The sequence below is a fragment of the Pelobates fuscus genome, chromosome 5, assembly GCF_036172605.1.
Source record: "Pelobates fuscus isolate aPelFus1 chromosome 5, aPelFus1.pri, whole genome shotgun sequence".
NCBI lineage: Eukaryota > Metazoa > Chordata > Amphibia > Anura > Pelobatidae > Pelobates > Pelobates fuscus.
Window position 1 is genome coordinate 55,667,726 of NC_086321.1, and position 20,437 is coordinate 55,688,162.

The 20,437-nt window shown below is 38.4% G+C and overlaps 1 protein-coding gene across 4 annotated transcripts in view; it reads right to left on the reverse strand.

The window, feature by feature from the left end:
• Positions 1-20,437, reverse strand: part of CTIF (cap binding complex dependent translation initiation factor) — a 225,112-nt gene that overhangs the window by 53,578 nt on the left and 151,097 nt on the right. For all 4 annotated transcript variants that reach the window (XR_010090873.1, XM_063453862.1, XM_063453861.1 and 1 more), the window contains exons 8-9: positions 12,193-12,637; positions 7,153-7,452 (exon numbers count right to left, since the gene is read on the reverse strand). Coding sequence is in view for 3 of the 4 variants with exons in the window: in XM_063453862.1 (XP_063309932.1) it covers positions 7,153-7,452; positions 12,193-12,637 (745 nt within the window). In the remaining variant the exon portion in view is untranslated. The remainder of the gene's footprint in view (positions 1-7,152; positions 7,453-12,192; positions 12,638-20,437) is intronic.

Sequence of the window (20,437 nt, forward strand, 5' to 3'; positions counted from 1 at the left end):
ACTGATTATTTATAGTTACGGTATATCTCATGCGTACATACATTTGTCTATTATTTATAAATGTGTCATTTATTTAGAAACCATTACACTTCAACTCAATTCTCCAAGGGGGTTCCACCATGGAAAGAGTCAGTGCACAGTTCAGATTTCCCACTGGCTGTACGAATGAAGGGATTGTCCGCTCGCTTGCAGGCAGCACACACAGAGCGGATATCCTCTCTCCAGCTATGTGCCTTCTCTCTCATGACATCTCAGGAGACACAGCAGCAACAAACACACATCCCACTGCCACACACAGAATTTATAATTAGGAGACAGACAATTGAGGATGTGAACGATGGAAGCAAAGACAGCAGTGTTTGGAGATATCTCTAGCCTCCTGCTATTAACATGTTCCCTTCCAAGCGAATTACACCAGTAATTTTCCAACCAACCTCATGCTTTTCTGAACATACTTTTGGATACAGCGTAACATCTTCTAAAATGATAAGAAATACGATTTAAAAAAATTAAATTATAATAAAATGAAGGTCTCACAATGACGCTGGACTATTTGGGGAATAGAGCAGGAGATAAAACTCTTCACGGAATACTGGAGAAATGGAATGACCAAAAGAACAAAAATGAAGAATTGAACCTCACCCACACACAAAAAAAAAAAAAAAAGTGTTTTATTACAACATTAGACAGGCTTAAATTATTTCACAAGCTCTATCCTTAAAGGAACACTGACCACCATAACGTATTTCACAAATCTCTCTCTCACACTCTCTTAGGGGGTCCACACACCGCTGTCACCTTCCAATTCTACTACTTTGCCTCCGTGTTGCAATCCTCCTCACTGCCATTTCTATTGTGTTTTTATACTCTACCTCCTCTAGATTGTAAGCTCTTCAACCTGGTAATAATATTGTAAAGCACTGCGGAATAAATTTGCGCTATGTAAATGCCAATAATAATATTCAGACTATCTATTGCTTTACATCTGCGTTTATTAACTATTTCTTTCACATAAAGGAACAAGACAGGTGTGCCTGAAGAAAAGCAACTCAGACCAGCAGCCCCAGCTGGCTTAAATTTACCTCAGGGGTGCAACTGGTAGAATCTGCTGCTTTTTTCTTTTTAATTGCTCCTATTAGTTCTAAAACTCCATTCCAGGGTTGTCTCTGTCAGGACAAAACCATTTCATGATAGTTTATTACTTATGGAATGCACCTTTAAGTTACTAACCTAATCAACATCAATATCAAAAACAATAGGCAATGCTGTATGGTTATATCGGTTGTTATCGTTAGTAATTTTTAATTACTAGTTCACTTCTGTAAATATTAAAGGAAATACAAAGTATAAAGTTACATCCAATACAAGAGTAAAAAAAAAAATCAGTAGCCACTTTTGGAAGTTCCAGTAGTTGAGGTTAAAGCCATGACTGGATGTGTTTATCCAGTAGCTGTCCTTACCCCCACTGAAAGCTTCAAAGCATGATAAATAACATGGGCCTCAATTTCACAAGCTTCCAAACGATTTAATACTGTTAGAAAAACTGTTCACATTTGTTTTTTTTGTCTACAAGAAATTGACATCGATTTTAACGGTGATTTCTGTAGATAAATCATTTGGAGAGTTTTTCTAAACAGTACTGAATCCTTTGGAAAGTTTTGTAAATCCAGGCCATAATTAGAATATCAGTCACAATTTCAGGTCAATGAGTCTATTTTTGATTTATGCAGGAGATTTCAATCTCACACATGACAACCGTACAAAAGCAAAAAACATGTTCTAAATACAAACCATATCAACACAAGAGGATTACACAAGAAGGGCTAGTGGAAATAGCCATGCCATCAATCCTAGTCCCTTATATGACTAATGAAACCCCTTTTAGCTTTTTAGAAAAATCTGACACCGCGAGGAGACCGCTAATTCTAGTAAAGATCTCTCACCCTACATATTCATTCTGAATGACAGCAACCATTGTGATGTGACACATTTTATATTAAACTGAACAGACACCCCTTACCACGCACCCCACCCACGCATGTGTGGGCAGCAGATCTCCAGACGATTGATATCGAAGCCAAGAAGAAGCTTAGCAGTTAATACTGCTGAAAGTTTTAAACCTTGTCTGTTGGTGGGGAACATTATTTATTAGTGAATTGTGTACTAGTTTAGATAGATGGATGACAGCTATTTAAATAACTCTACCCCCCTTTCCAACAATATTCTATTCCATTCGGTTACCATGTCAAACAAGAAGAAACAAATTCTTGTGCCCTCTACGATAACGGAGCAAGCACCTACATTAAACAAGAAAAAAACAAAAAACCTTTTTAATCAGCTTCCTTTGTCTTATTTTTCATATTAATATATGTAATTATTTTATACTGTATTTTTATACCTTACTAAATGCGGGTACATACTAAAATTAAAATTAAAATAAAAACAAAACACAAAACCATAAGGTCTACAATAGACAACAAATCATGTTCATAACTAACTCAATCTTTGCATTAAAGTATATTTTCCAAAGCCTGGTCGCTACAGAATGTTTTCTTAGATGTAATCAAACGGAAGCAGGGCTTGCCCTATTTATATGCAAAAGAAATCTACAAAAGACAATGTTAGTTCCAATATGTGTATTTTCTCACTCTTTGTAAAAAATAAGCCTAACCCTGTATAAAGGTGATAGAGCTTCGCTATGGGAAAACAACTTTCGTTAAGCTCTATTCAGAAGATTAAAGTGTGAGACTTTGAAGATGCCTGTGAGGTCCAATATTCTTTCATATTAATCTGTCGGCAGGCTGTATGTTTTAGCTGTGAACACAACTAAATAATTACATTTAGACAGCAGTTCACCTGTGTAATTGGATGGAACACTGGTGGTCCCAAAGATCAGAATTTTCATAGAAATACCCATAGCTTCAAGGCTACTGTTCCTTTAGGTTATACATAAAAATATATAACCATCTTCTAACCATGCTATCACTTGTGTGCATCAACCAAAGATTGGCAATGTTTAGATTTAACTTAAAGGGACACTATAGTCACCTGAACAACTTCAGCTTAATGAGGTTGTTCAGGTGAGAACTATAGCTCCCTGCAGCCTCTCTCATGTAAACACTGTATTTTCTGAGAAAATACAGTGTTTACATTGAAAGATAGGAACACCTCCAGTTGCAGTTACTCAGAGTGAACCAGAGGGACTTCGGCGTTGATGGAGGCATTATATGCCTCCATCCACTCAGATCTGCTGTCAGCAGAGCACAGGGCAGCACTGTGCACAGCATCCTGTGATTCAGTATCTTCTCCCTCTGCATGCAGACACTGAACTTTCCTCATAGAGATTCATTGATTCAATTCATCTCTATGAGGAGATGCTGATTGGCCAGGGCTGTGTTGGAATCATCCTGGCTCTGCCCCTGATCTGCTTCTTTGTCAGTCTTAGCCACTGTGATTGGATCAGGCTACCACATGTTAGCAGACTGCTTGTTTTTCGGAGTCTAACAGCATGCAGAGTTACAGCTTATGGCTTGAATACAGTAAGATTTTTTTTTACCATATTTATGGAGGCATGAGGGGCTAAGGAGGGCTAGATGGTGGTGTTAACACTATAGGGTCAGGAATACATGTTTGTGTTCCTGACCCTAAAGTGATCCTTTAAATTGTTCTAAAATAAAAATTGAACTTGTATTTTCGATGAACTTACTGGCAACGTACGTATACATGGTGTTTCTTTAACCAACAGTTGTCTATGATTTTACTAAGAAGTTAAAACACACCAGATGAGTAAGTCATCCAGTCATTCTGGTTAATTTGCAAACTCAATTACTGCAAATGAAAAATAAATTATGATCCTAATGTAAGAGTTGGCAGGATGCCCATAAAGCAAAGACTGATACAGCTGATTCTATGGAATCATAGCGTAGAACGAGTGCATAACTGCAGATTAAAGGGGTGTTTGCTAAATCTATACCTTTTTATGCTACATTTGTGGAACCCCTGCCACACATTGCCATGTATCTGGGACAGATCACTACACACTTGAGGCCAGCTAGCCTGTTGCTCATCACAAGTCTATTAGTGTGGCCAACCAGAATGTCTGAAAAAGCTGTAGGTTTTTTTTACATCACTGTAATTTAATAGTTCGAGAAACAGTTTTGTAAACATGAGAGATACAGCTTATAGAATAATTTCAAAGTAAAAAAAAAACCAACACATTCTTCAGGACATCGCTCTGGATGGCCAACGATTTGTGATAGTCTTTGAGAAAATAAATTAACAAGTCTAAAGGCAGGTGAAGACTAAAGGTAGACCATCAGTTGTTGCAGACCTATAACTCCCGTGATACTGTTGAGCTTGTAAAGTCAACTCTAGGCACTAAAATCACTTAATCTTAATGTAGCGGTTTTGGTGCACTGATGTGGTCATTTTTTGAGACAAAGTAAAATGTTGCTGCCTCTGAAAAATTGCAATATTTACAATTCTTTGAAATCATGCCTCTAGTGGTTGTCACTAGCCACTAGAAAACTTCATTGTTTAAGATTTTTGAATCTTGAATGTCTTCATATGCTGTATTATCATGTACAGCTTTGGATTCAATGTTTCTTAAGGCAAAGCATTGGATTGGCAAAGTGCAATGATTGACATAAATGCACAGTAGGTCCTCATTTCATCTATTAGAGAAGCACCGGATCGTCAGGTCATCAGTATTGTTGATTTCGGTTAAAGGATCTTAACACGTATAGCTTGGAGGAAAGAAGAGACAGGGGGGATATGATAGAAACATTTAAATACATAAAGGGGATCAACACAGTAAAGGAGGAGACTATATTTAAAAGAAGAAAAACTACCACAACAAGAGGACATAGTCTTAAATTAGAGGGACAAATGTTTAAAAATAATTTCAGGAAGTATTACTTTACTGAGAGGGTAGTGGATGCATGGAATAGCCTTCCAGCTGAAGTGGTAACACAGAGAGGGAGTTTAAGCATTCGTGGGATATTGTTAAGGCTATCCTAGACTTAAGATAAGGCCAGGGACTAATTCAAAGTATTTAGAAAACTGGGCAGACTAGATGGGCCGAATGGTTCTTATCTGCCGTCACATTCTATGTTTCTATGTTTCCTGAGCATCTGCTGCAAAAAGATTGCCCTAATCTTTAATTACACTTTAATTGCTTTTTAAAAAAAATAAAATAATTTAATTTAAAAGAGGGGGTGTTCTGAATCTTAAAGGGATAAGAAACACGTCTAACTTTAAATATTATATATTTGCGCTTATGTGTGTATTTGAAAATTGAGACGTGCCACAATTCTGATCTTTGTATTTTTGTGCTATGTCTCTTAAATAACGAATAAAATAAATAAATAAGAGTTGCTTTTAGGGAGTTGCAGTTCCTTTTGTCACCTCTGCCATATATAACAATCAACACAGTGAGGTTTGGGAACAGGAAACAGCTCTCAAATCTCTAATGGCAACCTACAATAGGGAGTCCAAGATCGGAAGATATAGAATGTTTAATGGAACAAAAGACACTATTCATCAACACAACATATCATGGTTAATAAAAGTATGGATTTCTGTAAGGAATTCCCTTTAGGTTCAGTTTGTATGGCAAAGACGCAAGCAGGTCTAATCTATTAAACGGATACTCTAGGACAGGATACAGATTAATAAAGCCTATTGGTCCACATATGGTCAGTTTTCTTAAACATACCAAACTTTTAATAACACCCTTCTCATTGTGGTTTACAATATGTGAGGAAAGTATATAAAACTTAATATTATAATTTGCCCAAAAGAGACACTATTAGTTTTGTATTTGACACAAAATCAGTGCTTCTCCCCCTTTTTTTGAACCAAGACACACAAGGAGAGAAACATTTTAACGCACACCTACATTTTTCTATGATGTTTATTTGCAACTTCATGAAAGATTTACCTAACATGTATAGAACATACTTCTAACTAAATTGCTATTATAGCCCTGGAGATGGATGGATGGATAAGTGGGGGAGATGGATGGATAAGTGGGGGAGATGGATGGATAAGTGGGGGAGATGGATGGATAAGTGGGGGAGATGGATGGATAAGTGGGGGAGATGGATGGATAAGTGGGGGAGATGGATGGATAAGTGGGGGAGATGGATGGATAAATGGGAGAGATGGAAGGATGGGTGGGTGGGGAAGATGGATGGGTGGGAGTACTATGGAAACCAGTATGCAAATTCTATTGGTGACTCATTCCTTTTCATATTTTTGAACCACTTTTTAGAACAGAAAACTGATCAATCTCCCTCAAAATTGTGTCTACCGCCAAACTAGATGATAAAGAAAAATATGTATGTAACTGAAAAGGTGCTGTTTAAGAAAAGAAGATTTACATCTGTAAGATTAACAACTCTTTCTGGAAAAGTTTTTTTTCCCCCCTTTTCCTTTCCAATGAGCATTACTACAATTTTATTTTCATAATTTTTGTTTTCCTCCAATGCTTCTTTTTATAATGTTTGTAAAATGCATGATTAAAAAAAAATATATTTTTTGTATCTGTCTGCATAATCAATGAGAGAAAAATGTATCAACTTTAGCAACACCTTCTTATAAACAAAAACTGTGTATAGTACTTACCATACAGTTAATCAATATTATATATATATATACACACACACACATAGAAAAAAAAACCTATATTTGTAAGTATTGATCTTTGTATTAGTCTAAATGTATTATGTACAATCCACCCTTGCTGTATCAATCTATCTTTGTTCCTATTTATCTAGCTAATCTATTTGTGTAATCTCTTAGTCTATTTCTGTATCCATTATATATCATTGTTCCTATGGATCTTAGTATCAATCCATCTTTATATATACCCATTTTGTTATCTACGGTGTCACCTTTATTCTATAAATCCATGTATCTTTGTAGGTCTTTATTTGTGGCTATATTGTTGTGTCTGTCTATCTCCATATGTGTCAGCCTCCATCGTTGTATACATTTATCTCTTGTATCAATCCATCATTGTATCTATCAGTCTTTATGTGTCTGTACATCTGTCTTTGTATCTACCCAGCAATTGCTTTACCGAATGCTTTCTACTTGTAACAGTTCTGTAGATGTTGGCAAGCAAAATGCGTATTCCATTAGAATTACCTGTAACATGTTGAGTAGTAGACTTCGAAATTTGGTACCTTCAACCATAAACAACGCCATTTTGTCGCAGAGTTTGGCGGCTGTGTGTGCAAAGCTTCTGTCTGTCACAGCTTTTTGATAAATAGTCTTTACAATTTCTCCAAGCATTTCCTCTGAGTTTGCTGAATTCTGTGCCTCTTCCATGAACGAGGTCAGTTTATAGTCCACATCACTACTGTTATTTCGCATACTGTTTAAGATTTCTATAAGTTTGTCCATTTTGGTCTTTTGAGGATTTGTGGATTCAACCGCAACTTCTTCCTAGTAAGTGGAGGGGGGAAACAAAACAATCAGCAGAATCTGTGACTTTGCGTGAAGTCATGATAGCACAGTAGTTATAGCTTATTTTATGAATAAACTATGTTTTAAATACACTGACCTGAACAAGAGAGATGATGCAATGTCCTTCTTATGTAGTATTAGGTGTTTTGTTACATTTTCTACTCTTATTTGTCACTTTTTATAAACAACCTGTAGCAGTGTTACATCACATAATTTTCACAAAAATAGTAGCAGTTTTCCTGAAATATATTTAGTATCTCAATGCCAGATTTGATAAATCACACACATTTATTGGCAAACACCTCAACCAACAAATAAACAAATTCAAGACTTGTGTCATGGAGGGCCTTGTTCATTGTTTTGTAAGGGGCCGTGACACCGGCTTGATGGTAAGACTTCTCCCTCATTATGCCAAGTTTGGCTTCTGGTTTATAAGGAAGAGACAGCAAAAAACAGAATGTTTTGATGCATATCAATTTGTGAGATGAATGAATATCACCAGTTAGGTCAGGTTGTTTAAATTGAAGGGGTGGTGAATTTTGCCTGGCGCAAAGCATTTTTTAAATAATTTTCAGCCCTGTGGTGGATAAGCCAAGGGCTGCCTTGCGAAGTTTGTAATACTTAATGTGACGGTGCTGTCAGTGAGTGTCAGATAACGTGTAGTTTGTGCATGTATGGGTGAGTGTGTGTGCATGTATGGGTAATTGTATGTGAGTTTAGATCAGAAATTGTATCACAATCACAGACAGCCAGCACACACATACATCACAGCCGACACACGACACACGCCCCGCACACAGCCGACACACGCCCCGCACACAGCCGACACGCCCCACACACAGCCGACACGCATCACACACACACACACATCACACACAGCCGACACACGCCACGCACACATCACACACAGCCGACACACGCCACGCACACATCACACACAGCCGACACACGCCACGCACACATCACACACAGCCAACACACTTCACACACAGCCAACACACGCTTCACACACAGCCAACACACGCCACGCACACTTCACACACAGCCAACACACGCCACGCACACTTCACACACAGCCAACACACGCCACGCACACTTCACACACAGCCAACACACGCCACGCACACTTCACACACAGCCAACACACGCCACGCACACTTCACACACAGCCAACACACGCCACGCACACTTCACACACAGCCAACACACGCCACGCACACTTCACACACAGCCAACACACGCCACGCACACTTCACACACAGCCAACACACGCCACGCACACTTCACACACAGTCAACACACGCCATGCACACTTCACACACAGTCAACACACGCCATGCACACTTCACACACAGCCAACACACGCCATGCACACTTCACACACAGCCAACACACGCCATGCACACTTCACACACAGCCAACACACCACGCACAGCCAACAAACGCCATGCACACATCACACACAGCCAACATTACACAGAGAGCAAGCACACACCACGCATTAAACACAGTCAGCACACACACAATACAGTAAGCAAACATTACACAAACATCGTACACACCAAGGACACACTAGGACAAAGGGAGAGACTATGGTAGGACAGAGGGTGAAACACTCAGGGTAATTCACAAAACTCTGAACTTAATAAAAAGGCACAAATAGTTACGTTGTGACTAAACAGAGTTAGAAAATGGTTCCAGATTAGATTTTGTCTCTGTTTTCAGATTTAACTTGTGAAAAGAGTTTAGCAAATAGCCAGGTCAATGTCCAGGTCAGGGCTCTTGGTAGGGGCACTAATTTTTGTAATTGAAATTATTTTGTATCAGGAGAAGTAGATTGTCACCATGGACAAGTAGATTGGGCTACTTCCTCAGTTCCTTGGACTAGTATATTTTTTAAAAAAATCCTACACCTCTGAACTGAATCTGATAAATCTGTATAAGAGATACATGTGAAAGGATATGGTTACAATGCAGATTTATATTTAAGGTCTACAGACATTCTTTTCCTTCATATAATTTTACAGATGGCGAAGGGGGTTATTGGAAAGGCGATTCCATATCTATTTTGTGTGTGACCTTATTTATTATTGTTATAACAGGTAACATTCTAAAAGGACTTCTCTTCATCCAATACCGATGCCTTCCTTGATAACAAAGAATTAGAGGATTATAACAATTTCAGATGTAAAAATGTCATAGGTCTTGATCACCTGGTGAAAAATATTTTTGCTGCTGGAGTTCGGGAGGCATTTCTTGTTAACCATTTCAGACAAACTAGACATTGGAGTTTGATTTTTCTTTTTTTCTCCAGGCTATAAGCGCGGGAGGAGAGGAGACTCCAAGCCTCCCTCCTGGCACATAAGGTAAGCTGGAGGGATGCTGGGGATATTAAAAAAAAAAGTGTGTGTGTGTGTATGTATATATATATGTATATCAGTGTGCTTCTGTGTCTGTGCACACATCTGTGTATGTACATGTGTGTCAGGAGGTGTGTTTTTATGTCAGTGTGTGTATCTGTGTCATGGAATGGGCATGTATCAATGTTTGTGTGTGTCAGGGTGCATGTGTATTTGTCGTGTATTAATGTGTGTGTAACTATATGTGTGCATCTATATGTGCGCATGTGTTGGTGTCTATATGAATTTGTGTGTATGTGTCAGTGTATTTATATGCATCTGTGAGTTAATGCGCATGAATATCTGTGTATGTATGTATGTATGTAGGTGGTAGTGTATGTGCAGTTAAACACCAGCACAACATACAAGCACGCACCTGCAACCTAACACAAATATTACATACAAACACACCCCTGCATTCAAACTCAAAAAAATATATACAAACAAACCCCTTCACTCAAACATTACATACAAACACACCACTGTATTAAAACACAATAACTATATACAAGCACCCTTCCAAACACCTACACTGTACATTACACTATAGCGCCAGTAAATGCCGCAGCGCTGTACAGATATACAACCTGGGGTGCCTTGGAAAAATACTGAAATATTAAGGGCGCCTTGAACCTAAAAAGTTTGGGAACCTCTGTGTTACCCTAATCTCTCTGACCGAGTGCTTATGTATGCTATAGTATGTACAGTTTGCATGTGTGGCTCTGTTGTCACGGTAAAGCATAACCATGAGTTGACACACACACACAAAAATATATATATATATATATAAAAAATAAATAAAAAAAGTTGAATAAACCAATTATTAAGCATTGTTTTCATCTTCTTCAGCAAAATTTTAACAAACCATCTGACTCCCCCCCTCCCCCCCATCAATACATTCAATTTGTTCAATAATGCAAATAATAATTTGTTCAGATTAAATGTAAAACAATAAATTGCTCTAACACTGGCATATTATACTTTAAAAATCTAAGTGTTCCTTACCTTAATGCTCTGTAAACAGCCCAGATCTAATCACTAAGCATTCTGGGATCACTGAGCAGTCTTGTATCAGGCACCTGCTTTACACTCACTTATTTTAACTAAACCATTTGATGAAAAATATCATAAAATGTGAAAACCATAAATGTTATATTTTGTTTAGCCCATTGTGTCATTGCGCCATTTTTGTTATTAAATGTACATTTCAAATCCACTATGAGTAAGAGTTCCCATGTAAACCATTGAATTTGCCTGAATATAGGACTTATTTTTCTCTCTGCCTTGTATTTACACTGCCATCCACATACACAGTGTTCACTAACAGGATGTTTTCATCGTTATGTATTCTTTATCAGCTGCAGGAAGATACAGAACTGTACAAACAGGCCTCTGTAATTACACCAAAAAGGAATTCACTACTCCCAGTGGAAACCTGTAACAAGCGTATTCAATAAACTCAGAATTTTAACCTTATGAAAATTATACAGTAGTTATTGGAACAGTATATATCACATTTAACAACATATTTTATACTTTTTTTTTTTTTTAAACTAATGCTTGACATTGACCATCCTATTACACTACATCGGCTTTCACAATAAACTGTCTCACAAACACGGGCAAATAGCTTTGATATAAGGAACTTTCAAAGAAAAGGGGGGCGGGGGGGGGTGCAGAGTATGGTGCAGTCTTCCAAATACAGCAACCGGTTTGGGTATCCAATCAAAACAGAATTTGGAACGGTTTAAATCCTGGATTGCTGGTGTTCCTCGAGTCCTGGGTTGAGAACATTCTTTTCTAAAAACAGTGCTATTTTGACAAACATCTATGGAGAAAGCCAATATTACTATCTAGCTAAGTAGATAAGATTTGTTTTCTTATCTGGGACATTATCAGATTCCTGTTGAACTACTTATTACGATGTGCTTAATTTCATTGCGGTGATTAACACATTTTGCTCTCCCCCCCACTACTATTGTACTGTATAACGTATATTGGAGTTTGATGCGGCTTTATATTGTTTATTTTCAATTTTAGGCACAGATGAACTTTAACGTGCATGATCACGTCTTTTCAATATGTTTCATCAAATGCAGGAAGCTTTTATGGTTTTAAACAATGCTATTGTTTCTACACACAATGTTTTTTGCGTTTTAATGTTTTAGATTTACTCCTTTAAAAAGACAAACCTTTAAGGTTTAGACAAATGTCATTTACATTACTGTAATATATATATATATATACAAAAAACACCTAAAAGTCACGGGAATACACAACATTCTAGCTACCCTTCTTGCACAGAAGTGCCTCTTCCTACCTTTTCTTTTAGCCGTCTCCGCAGCCTGTCTTTGGAAGATTGCAGTAGGTTGACTTTGGGCCTGTCTCGGTCCTGATTCTGAATACTGTCTTTCCGCTTTGTTTCGGAGTCTGTGCCACTGGTTGATATCCGTTCTGATGTCTCTGTGCTCCTGTGGATTTCTAACGGTATGTGTACAGTGCAAACAGATGTGTCCTCTATTTTCAAACTGTCCGTGTCTTTGGCGTGCCTCTGTAAGTCATTGTTGTTTGGCAGGTGCTTCTGGTTGTTGTGCCATCGGCGATTTTGGCTATAGCCATGGTGGCCCTGCTTGCCTGAGGAGGGTGGTGCTTGGCTTCCTTGGTATTGCTTTTGGTGCTCCCTGGTGTTGTGTTTGGCAATAACCGGTTGGTGATCATTCTGCTGTGGTTGTGGAGGCTTGTTACCTCCATGTATTTTCTGTTTCCTTCAAGATACAAAATAAATGTATTAGTCTGTTACCAAAACAACATCTCTTAATAGGAGAAATCCTAAAATATTGTTTTCCATACCGCTCCAGTGATTGGAAGAATCTCAAACTGGTTTACTGTCATATTTTCCACAAAACATTCTATTTTTGTTCAAATAATGCTAATTTTAGTTGAATAGTTGCATCTACGATGCAACTCTCCCATACATAATGCCATGCTTAACCAGTTTTCTTGTGTAGTGGCTAGCAAGAGGCATACAGAATTGAATCACTTCTTGCTATTTTCGCATAAAAAAAAAAACTTTTTTGGAAGGAAAACAAGTGAAACACGGGGCAGGTGCTCTCATCTCAGCCCCCAACTGGCAATGATCACAACCATAAAGAAATGTGAGATGTGCCCTTGCAATCAGGTAGAACCCCCTCCCCAATAACTGCATTAAACTCTAAAAATCAGCTATGGACTCCTCATTCAGGCTCCAGTGTAATTTTTTTTTTTTTTTTTAGAAAATGGACAAAAGAATTACAAATCTGAAGCCAAAGTAAATGAATTGGAAATCAGCTATTTGTCCAACTCTGCTATTTTGACACAGAATTAGCAATCCCCCTGTCAATCCTCCACAATTCCCGGATTAGTGGATAACCCACACGTACGCAAGTAAAGAAGAATCCTTGTAATGTCGCTCATGGTGTGGCCACGTTCTGTCTAAAACAAACTTACTTTGTAAATCTGATATGTGAAACCTTATGAATTTCACATATTTAATGAGTTCGTACTCAACTATTTTTACATGGAAATTCCAGTGTAAACGGGAAGCAGAGTTACACGTCTCTGACCACAATACTCCAGCTCTCTCCTTACTATTAGGTCAACAAAGTCCTTTTACTAATAAATGTATAGGCATACTCTGCATCGTCATGCAGTGCAACGAGATACTCTCGTGTGGTCACAAATATCTTCTTTCCATTTGCTCTAATATGAACTAGGGTAGTCACAGAGGCACGTTACAAGCTAAGTACCGTGTTTACAATTATCCAGTAGAGGGCTGTGATGTACAAACATCATAGAACAAAATCCAAAGGTTAATATGGCTCATTAAAAGAAAAAGAAAAAAAAAAAAGATGTAAAACAAGTGAGATGTTACTTTCTACTCTAACCATAAGGCATTAGCATGTGGTCATCGTCCTGATAGATTCAAATAAGTAGATAAAGGGGTGTGTAATCACATACACACAGCCCAAGGAATCCAGGAAGACAAGAGACCTTGTGTATCCTCCTGAACAAACTGATTTTTATAGCTACAGCCTTTCCAAATTAAAGTGTTTCATAAAGAGTTCAGCATGAAATCGAGAGGGAACCTTGACTCCAGCTTGGAAGATGACCCTTTGACACCACATGGAAAATGATTCACATGGGCTTTATCATGGATACTGTAGAAAGAAAACGAAAACACCTTCCCTTGTCAGTCTACTTTAAGCTCAAGATCAACCTGGTCTAGAAGAGATACATTCCTGTAACTGCTCCTGCTTCCCCCTTGCAATAATTCATTGAGCGTTGATAGTCAGAAGCAAAAGTAGCAGTTGCTCGGAACTTTAAAAGAGTTTCTCAACGGGAGCATTGATTGTGTTGCTGTTCTGTTGATTCCGTTTACAAAAAAAATAAGCTAATAGTTCATTAAATGGAGTCAATTGCTTAAAATAAATGGTTAAGGTGTCCAAGGTGATTAACAAAGCTTCTTTGAAATAAAAATATAGTAAAATATGTAATACTAAAATTAACCATTGACATCTTTCCTCAGCTGGATTAAATTTAGTTGACAGATACTTGTTTCAAATAAACTGCTAATGAAAAAGAGAATCATTGCTTGGACATAGAGAGTCAAACTGTTTCCCCTAACGTCACTGTGATTTATAAACATTTGAAAGCTGAGCTTTGGTGTTTGCAAAGGTTTCTCATTAGGCTTTACTTCTGAAAGTGTGAAGTGTGTCCCTTCAGGCTTTTTGTAGTGAACACAGTCTTTTTTAGAGAAAATGCAGTGCTTACATTATAGCCTAGTGATACCTCCACTGGCCACTCCTCAGATGGCTACTAGATTTGCTTCCTGGGACAGTGCTGCACAGTGTGCAGCATTACCGTTAAGTCTCCACCCTCTGCAAGGAGACACTGAATTTCCTCATAGAGATGCATTGATTGAATGCATCTCAATGAGGAGATGTTGATAGGCCAGTGTTGTGGTTGGCTTGTGCTGGCTCTGGCCCCTGATCCACCTACTTTGCAAGCTCAGCCAATCCAATGCTGTCCTATGGGAATGCATTGTGATTGGCTCAGATCACCACTTCTGAAGATGTCAGCCAAAGAGGCAGATAAGGGACAGAGCCATCAGCAGCACACTGGAATGAAGGTAAGATTTTACTATATTTAGGAGGGCCGGGGGGCTAGACTGTGTTTTTAACACTATAGGGGTCAGGGATACATGTTTGATGATTAATGATTTAGTGAATAAACCCCAGAGTAGCATTTTTATGAACAAATTACACACAGCTCCTTCCATTCACACAGTTAATATGATGAATATTATGACCTAACTGTAGAGTTTAAAAAAAAAAAAAAAAAAAAAACCAATAAGATTTTCAGCCAAAAATACAGAGTGCTGAATATAATTTAGACTTATGATGTTGAAGTTAGCTTCTTATTCTGCCAGCTTCTTATTTGCAGGCTGAAGAGAGCTTATTATTCGGGGAGCTTCTTATTCAGTGATAGAAGATAGCTTCTTATTCATCTAACTTTTTTATTCATTCAAAATGTATGGAAATATTATGAACTGTGCATTATAATTATTACTTGATTAATACAGCATTCATACACAAACCATATTTCTACACATGTCTGATATAATAATAAATGAAAACAATAAAAGGAATAATAAATGTTATTAGCGACATAAATTTGGCTCATTCACATTGGCTCTTGTTTCTGTAAAGTAGAACATTGTATCTACCGCCTCGAAAATAAAGAACACATTTGCCACTTAAAGGGGGCATCAAGATGTCACCTGCAAATCCGTGCTGGCCATGTTGGCATTGATTTCTAAACACTGGACATCCATCTTTGTCATACAATAATATTTAGCGTGAGTCAAAGCACGTTTTATATAAAAAAAAAAAAACTGGCACCATCAACTCAATGCATTTCAATGGGGATTTCTGAATAATTAGCCAATGTTTTCCAATCATATTGGGTGACCCAAATTGCCATTGGTATCAATAGACCGAAAAACCGTCTATGTCATCCAACAACATTCAGCCTGAGCCAAAGCACTTTATATATCAAAACCTGGCACCATCAACTCACTGCATTTCAATGGGGATTACTGAATAGGTGAAGGGCATTAGGTTATTTAAATGGGGATTACTGAATAGGTGAAGGGCATTGTGGTAGCCCCCGTAATTACCACATTGAATATAGTACATTATTTTATACACAGTTCTTGTGGTATATAAATACTATTGATGTCATGCAAGCTATAAGTTGGCATCACATCATCGGTTATTGTTTACCATCAAGAGCTGTTAGGTTATATGTACCCTTGGCTTAATGACACGTGTATCATGGTTTCATGTTCACAGTGTGGATGGCCATAGATTGCCAATGCACCACTGCCACTTCAGACGAGTTCAGGCTCCAAAATCTCAGGTGATACCTGAATAGCCTAATATAAAGGGCCAGTCGATTCACATAAGTGTTCCGAAATGTGGCGACCCATAAATGTTTCTCTGATGTTTAAAACACTTATCTACAACCCTGAAACTGCCTATGTACCGTGTCATTCACACACTACACACACACAACAAAGATGAGTGAGCTGCTCACTGGATCCCAATGTATAATACAGATGGGTGTATTTAAATCAATGTACATTTGGGTGAGCCAAGATGGGTATTATATAAGAGCACCTTGATAACGTATTCAGAAAATCCCCATTGAAATGCATTGAGTCGATGGTGCCACTTTGGTGCCAGCTTTATTTATATGAAATGTGGTTTGGCTCAGGCTAAATGTTTATGGATGACAGAGTGTTTCCCGGTGTATTGAAATCAATGGAATTTTGGGTGAGCCAAGATGGTATTGTAAGAAAACCTTGGTTACTTATTCAGAAATCCCTATTGAAATGCATTGAGTTTTTAGCCAAAATTGTGGTTTGGTTCACGCTAAATATTATTGTGTGACAAAGAGGGGTCCCCAGTTTATGGAAATCAATGCCAACATGGCCACGATGGATTTAGTTTAAATGGCATTGATTTAAAGGTGGCATCTTGATGCCCCCTTTAAGTGGCAAATGTGTTATTTATTTTAGAGGTGGAAGATACAATGTTCTACTTTACAGAAACGAGCCAATCTGAATGAGCCAGCTTAAAGGACCACTCTAGTAGTACTCGTTTTTCTGGCACTAGAGTGCCCTGAGGGTGCCCCCACCCTCAGGGACCCACTCCCGCCAGGCTCTGGGGGGAGGAAGGGGTTAAACTTACCTCTTTCTCCAGCGCCGGGCGGGGAGCTTTCCTCCTCCTCCTCTTCTTCCTCGCGACATCATCGGCTGAATGCGCATGCGCGGCAGGAGCCGCGCTCGCATTCAGCCGGTCGCATAGGAAAGCATTCATAATGCTTTCCTATGGACGCTTGCGTGCTCTCACTGTGATTTTCACAGTGAGAAGCACGCAAGCGCCTCTAGCGGCTGTCAATGAGACAGCCACTAGAGGCTCTGGAGGCTGGATTAACCCTCAGTATAAACATAGCAGTTTCTCTGAAACTGCTATGTTTATAAAAAAAAAAGGGTAAAAGCTAGCTGGACCTGGCACCCAGACCACTTCACTAAACTGAAGTGGTCTGGGTGCCTAGAGTGGTCCTTTAATTTATGTCGCTAACAACATTTAGTATTTTTATTATATCAGAAATGTGTAGAAACATGGCTTGCATATGAATACTGTATCAATCGAGTACTATTTATATTGCACAGTTCATAATATTTCCATACATTTTGAATGAATAAAAAAGTTAGATGAATAAGGAGCTATCTTCTATCACTGAATATTGGAGCTCACTGAATAATAAGCTCACTTTAGCCTGTGAATAAGAAGCTGGCCGAATAGGAAGCCAACTTCAACATCATTTCAGACTTTACCTATTCAAGAATTTAAACACGTAATCCTTATTTACAAACATATTTTCTCTAGTGTCATTAAAACTAAATAATTGAAGGGCCATTCCACGTACCATAACCACTACATTCCATTGTAGTGGCTATAGTGCTTGGAGTGTTCTCTTAATTTCTTTTTTAATAAAAAAATGCTTATGATACATTTAGAGGGAAAATGGAGATGGCAAAGGATGCACATATTAAGGTACGTAACATCCTTCAATGTAGTGAGGGGGCAGAGTATAATCTCCTTGCCAGCGCATTAAGGGCCCCCTCATGGCCCTGACCAGGCAGGGGTCCAACAGGTCGTCTATGTCACTTTATGGAGCCACTGACTCCCTCCCCCATGAACACACACAGACCAGGATTTTCTTTCCAAGCTCCCTTTTTGCCAATCTTCTTTTGCAACACCATACTAACAGAAAATGCCACAAGGTTTTAAGCTTGAGTTGCCATGTTACCAGGAATGCCAAGAATTGACAAGAACGTGGGTATTTTAGGTAAAAAAAAAAAAAAAAAAAAAAAGCAAAGCTATAAAAAAAAGCTCAGGTGGGTAATGTTTTGAGGTTGACAACGCTGACCTAAATTTTTGCACTTTGTTTGCTGATTATCCGCAATCGCAGATATAGTGAATAAACCCTTTGGACGGTAATTGGCTTTGCTTCTAATGTCGTATTGAAATCTGCGCTTCCAACTGTGCTGAGCATCTGTAGAGAGTAGATTACCCAGAGAAAGAAGGACAATATATTTGTCATTAATGAGCTCATGGGGTAAGAAAGGTAATTCCATAAAACTGCAATCATCTCGCAGACAGGATTAAGCCATGGGATTAAACCACCACAGAGATATGTTTTAATTTAGCTTTCCTTTGTGACCAACCCGTATTGCGTTTTCTCCTGTGGGACTCCACCAATATAAATGAACAGCGTTAGCAGGACTTTTATATCGAGCTTGGGTGTATTCCCCAGCGAGTCTGCATTGCAATTCATATTTGAGTTTCTAAATCCATAAAACAGCCTAGCGAACTATTCATTATCCAGGCAAGACACTGATACACAGAGGGCTAGATCATTAGCAGAGCTACTTAACACGTTAAATAAGAGACAGACAGAAAGCTGACACCGACTGGGTTAAAGGAGCAACACCAATAAACTGGTGGTATTTATAGTAGATTTCATAAATTTGCTTCCTTTTTTTTTCCCCCCTTAAAAATATTTTATGTTTTAAAGCTGTTTGATACATAAACGGACAAATTAAAATCACTGGTAACATGTTCTTTTAGTACTATCAGAATGTTAATATTAACAAACACAGACTGATGCGTAACTTAATAGATGAAGGTCAAGTTACACGTATAGTGAGCCGTGTTAAAATTGAGTTTTAGACTGCAGGAGATAATGAACTTCTCACTTAGATGGCCTTTCAGAAAGAAGAGGTAACGCAGACTTTATTTTACTAATAACTTTAAAATGAGACAAGGTTTGGCTGAAATAAAACCCACAAAAAAACAAATTCAACATACAGATAGATTTTTGTAAAAACAAAATGTATTGCATACAAAAAAAACGGTTGAAAATCAGCTTACATCACCTGCCATATTTATGTGTGGTTTGTAGAGAAAGACAATATGGCTAGATTTGTTTTATAAAACACAAAATATAATAAACCATAGCACACCACAGACATATTACAAAAGAGTTGCATTGTTAGTACAAATTAGCTAAAACAATACTTAGATTCTGTGTCGCATAAGTATAAGACATAGGTACAATGTTCACAACACAATACATAACACATCAGCTGTACTGCAGGAAGCTGCTCCTTCTAACAACCTGGGCAACAGCTACTCTATCATGGAGACAATCCAGAATGGAGGAAAGGCTAGGCAGGTTGTGGTGGTAGGGGATTCGATTATTAAAAGAGTAGACAGGGTAATCTGCTGCTGTGATCGCATCAACCATACAGTTTGCAGTCTCCCGGGTGTTCGAGTCCGGCATGTTGCTGACATAGTGGTGGGATTATTGGATGAGCTGGGGATGACCCAGCTATCATGGTCCATAAAGTTACCAATGACAAAGTTAGAGGAAGATGGAGGACCTTAAAGAATGAGTTCAGGGAATTTGGACCTCCAAGGTGGTATTTAGCTGTGCTGCACGCTAAAGTGGAAAGGCAGCAGGAGATTAGAGAGGTCGACGAGTGGCTGAAGTCTTAGTGCAGGAAGAACGGTTTGGGGGTTTTAGAGCACTGGGCCGTTTTGTGCTTAGGTATAATCTTTATAGTTGAGCTGGATTGCACCTGAATGTAGAGGGTCTTTTATGCTGGAGGAGAGAATGGCTAGAAAGTTGGAGGGGGATTTAAACTAGGAGTGGGGGAGAGGACCAAAGAAGGTTAAATGAGGGAGATGGTATAGAAAAGAGAGGGAAATCAGCTGAAGTCCAGGAGGGTTGAGATGAGGGGCATGGTAAGATTAGTAGACAGTGCAAGAAGGTATGAAATGTTGTTAAAATAAAGTTCAATGAATAAATGGTAACTTTAAATGCCTGCTGCGAATGCAAGGAATGCAAGAAGTTTGTGTAGGTAAATGGAGGGGGTGGAGCTTGAGATATTG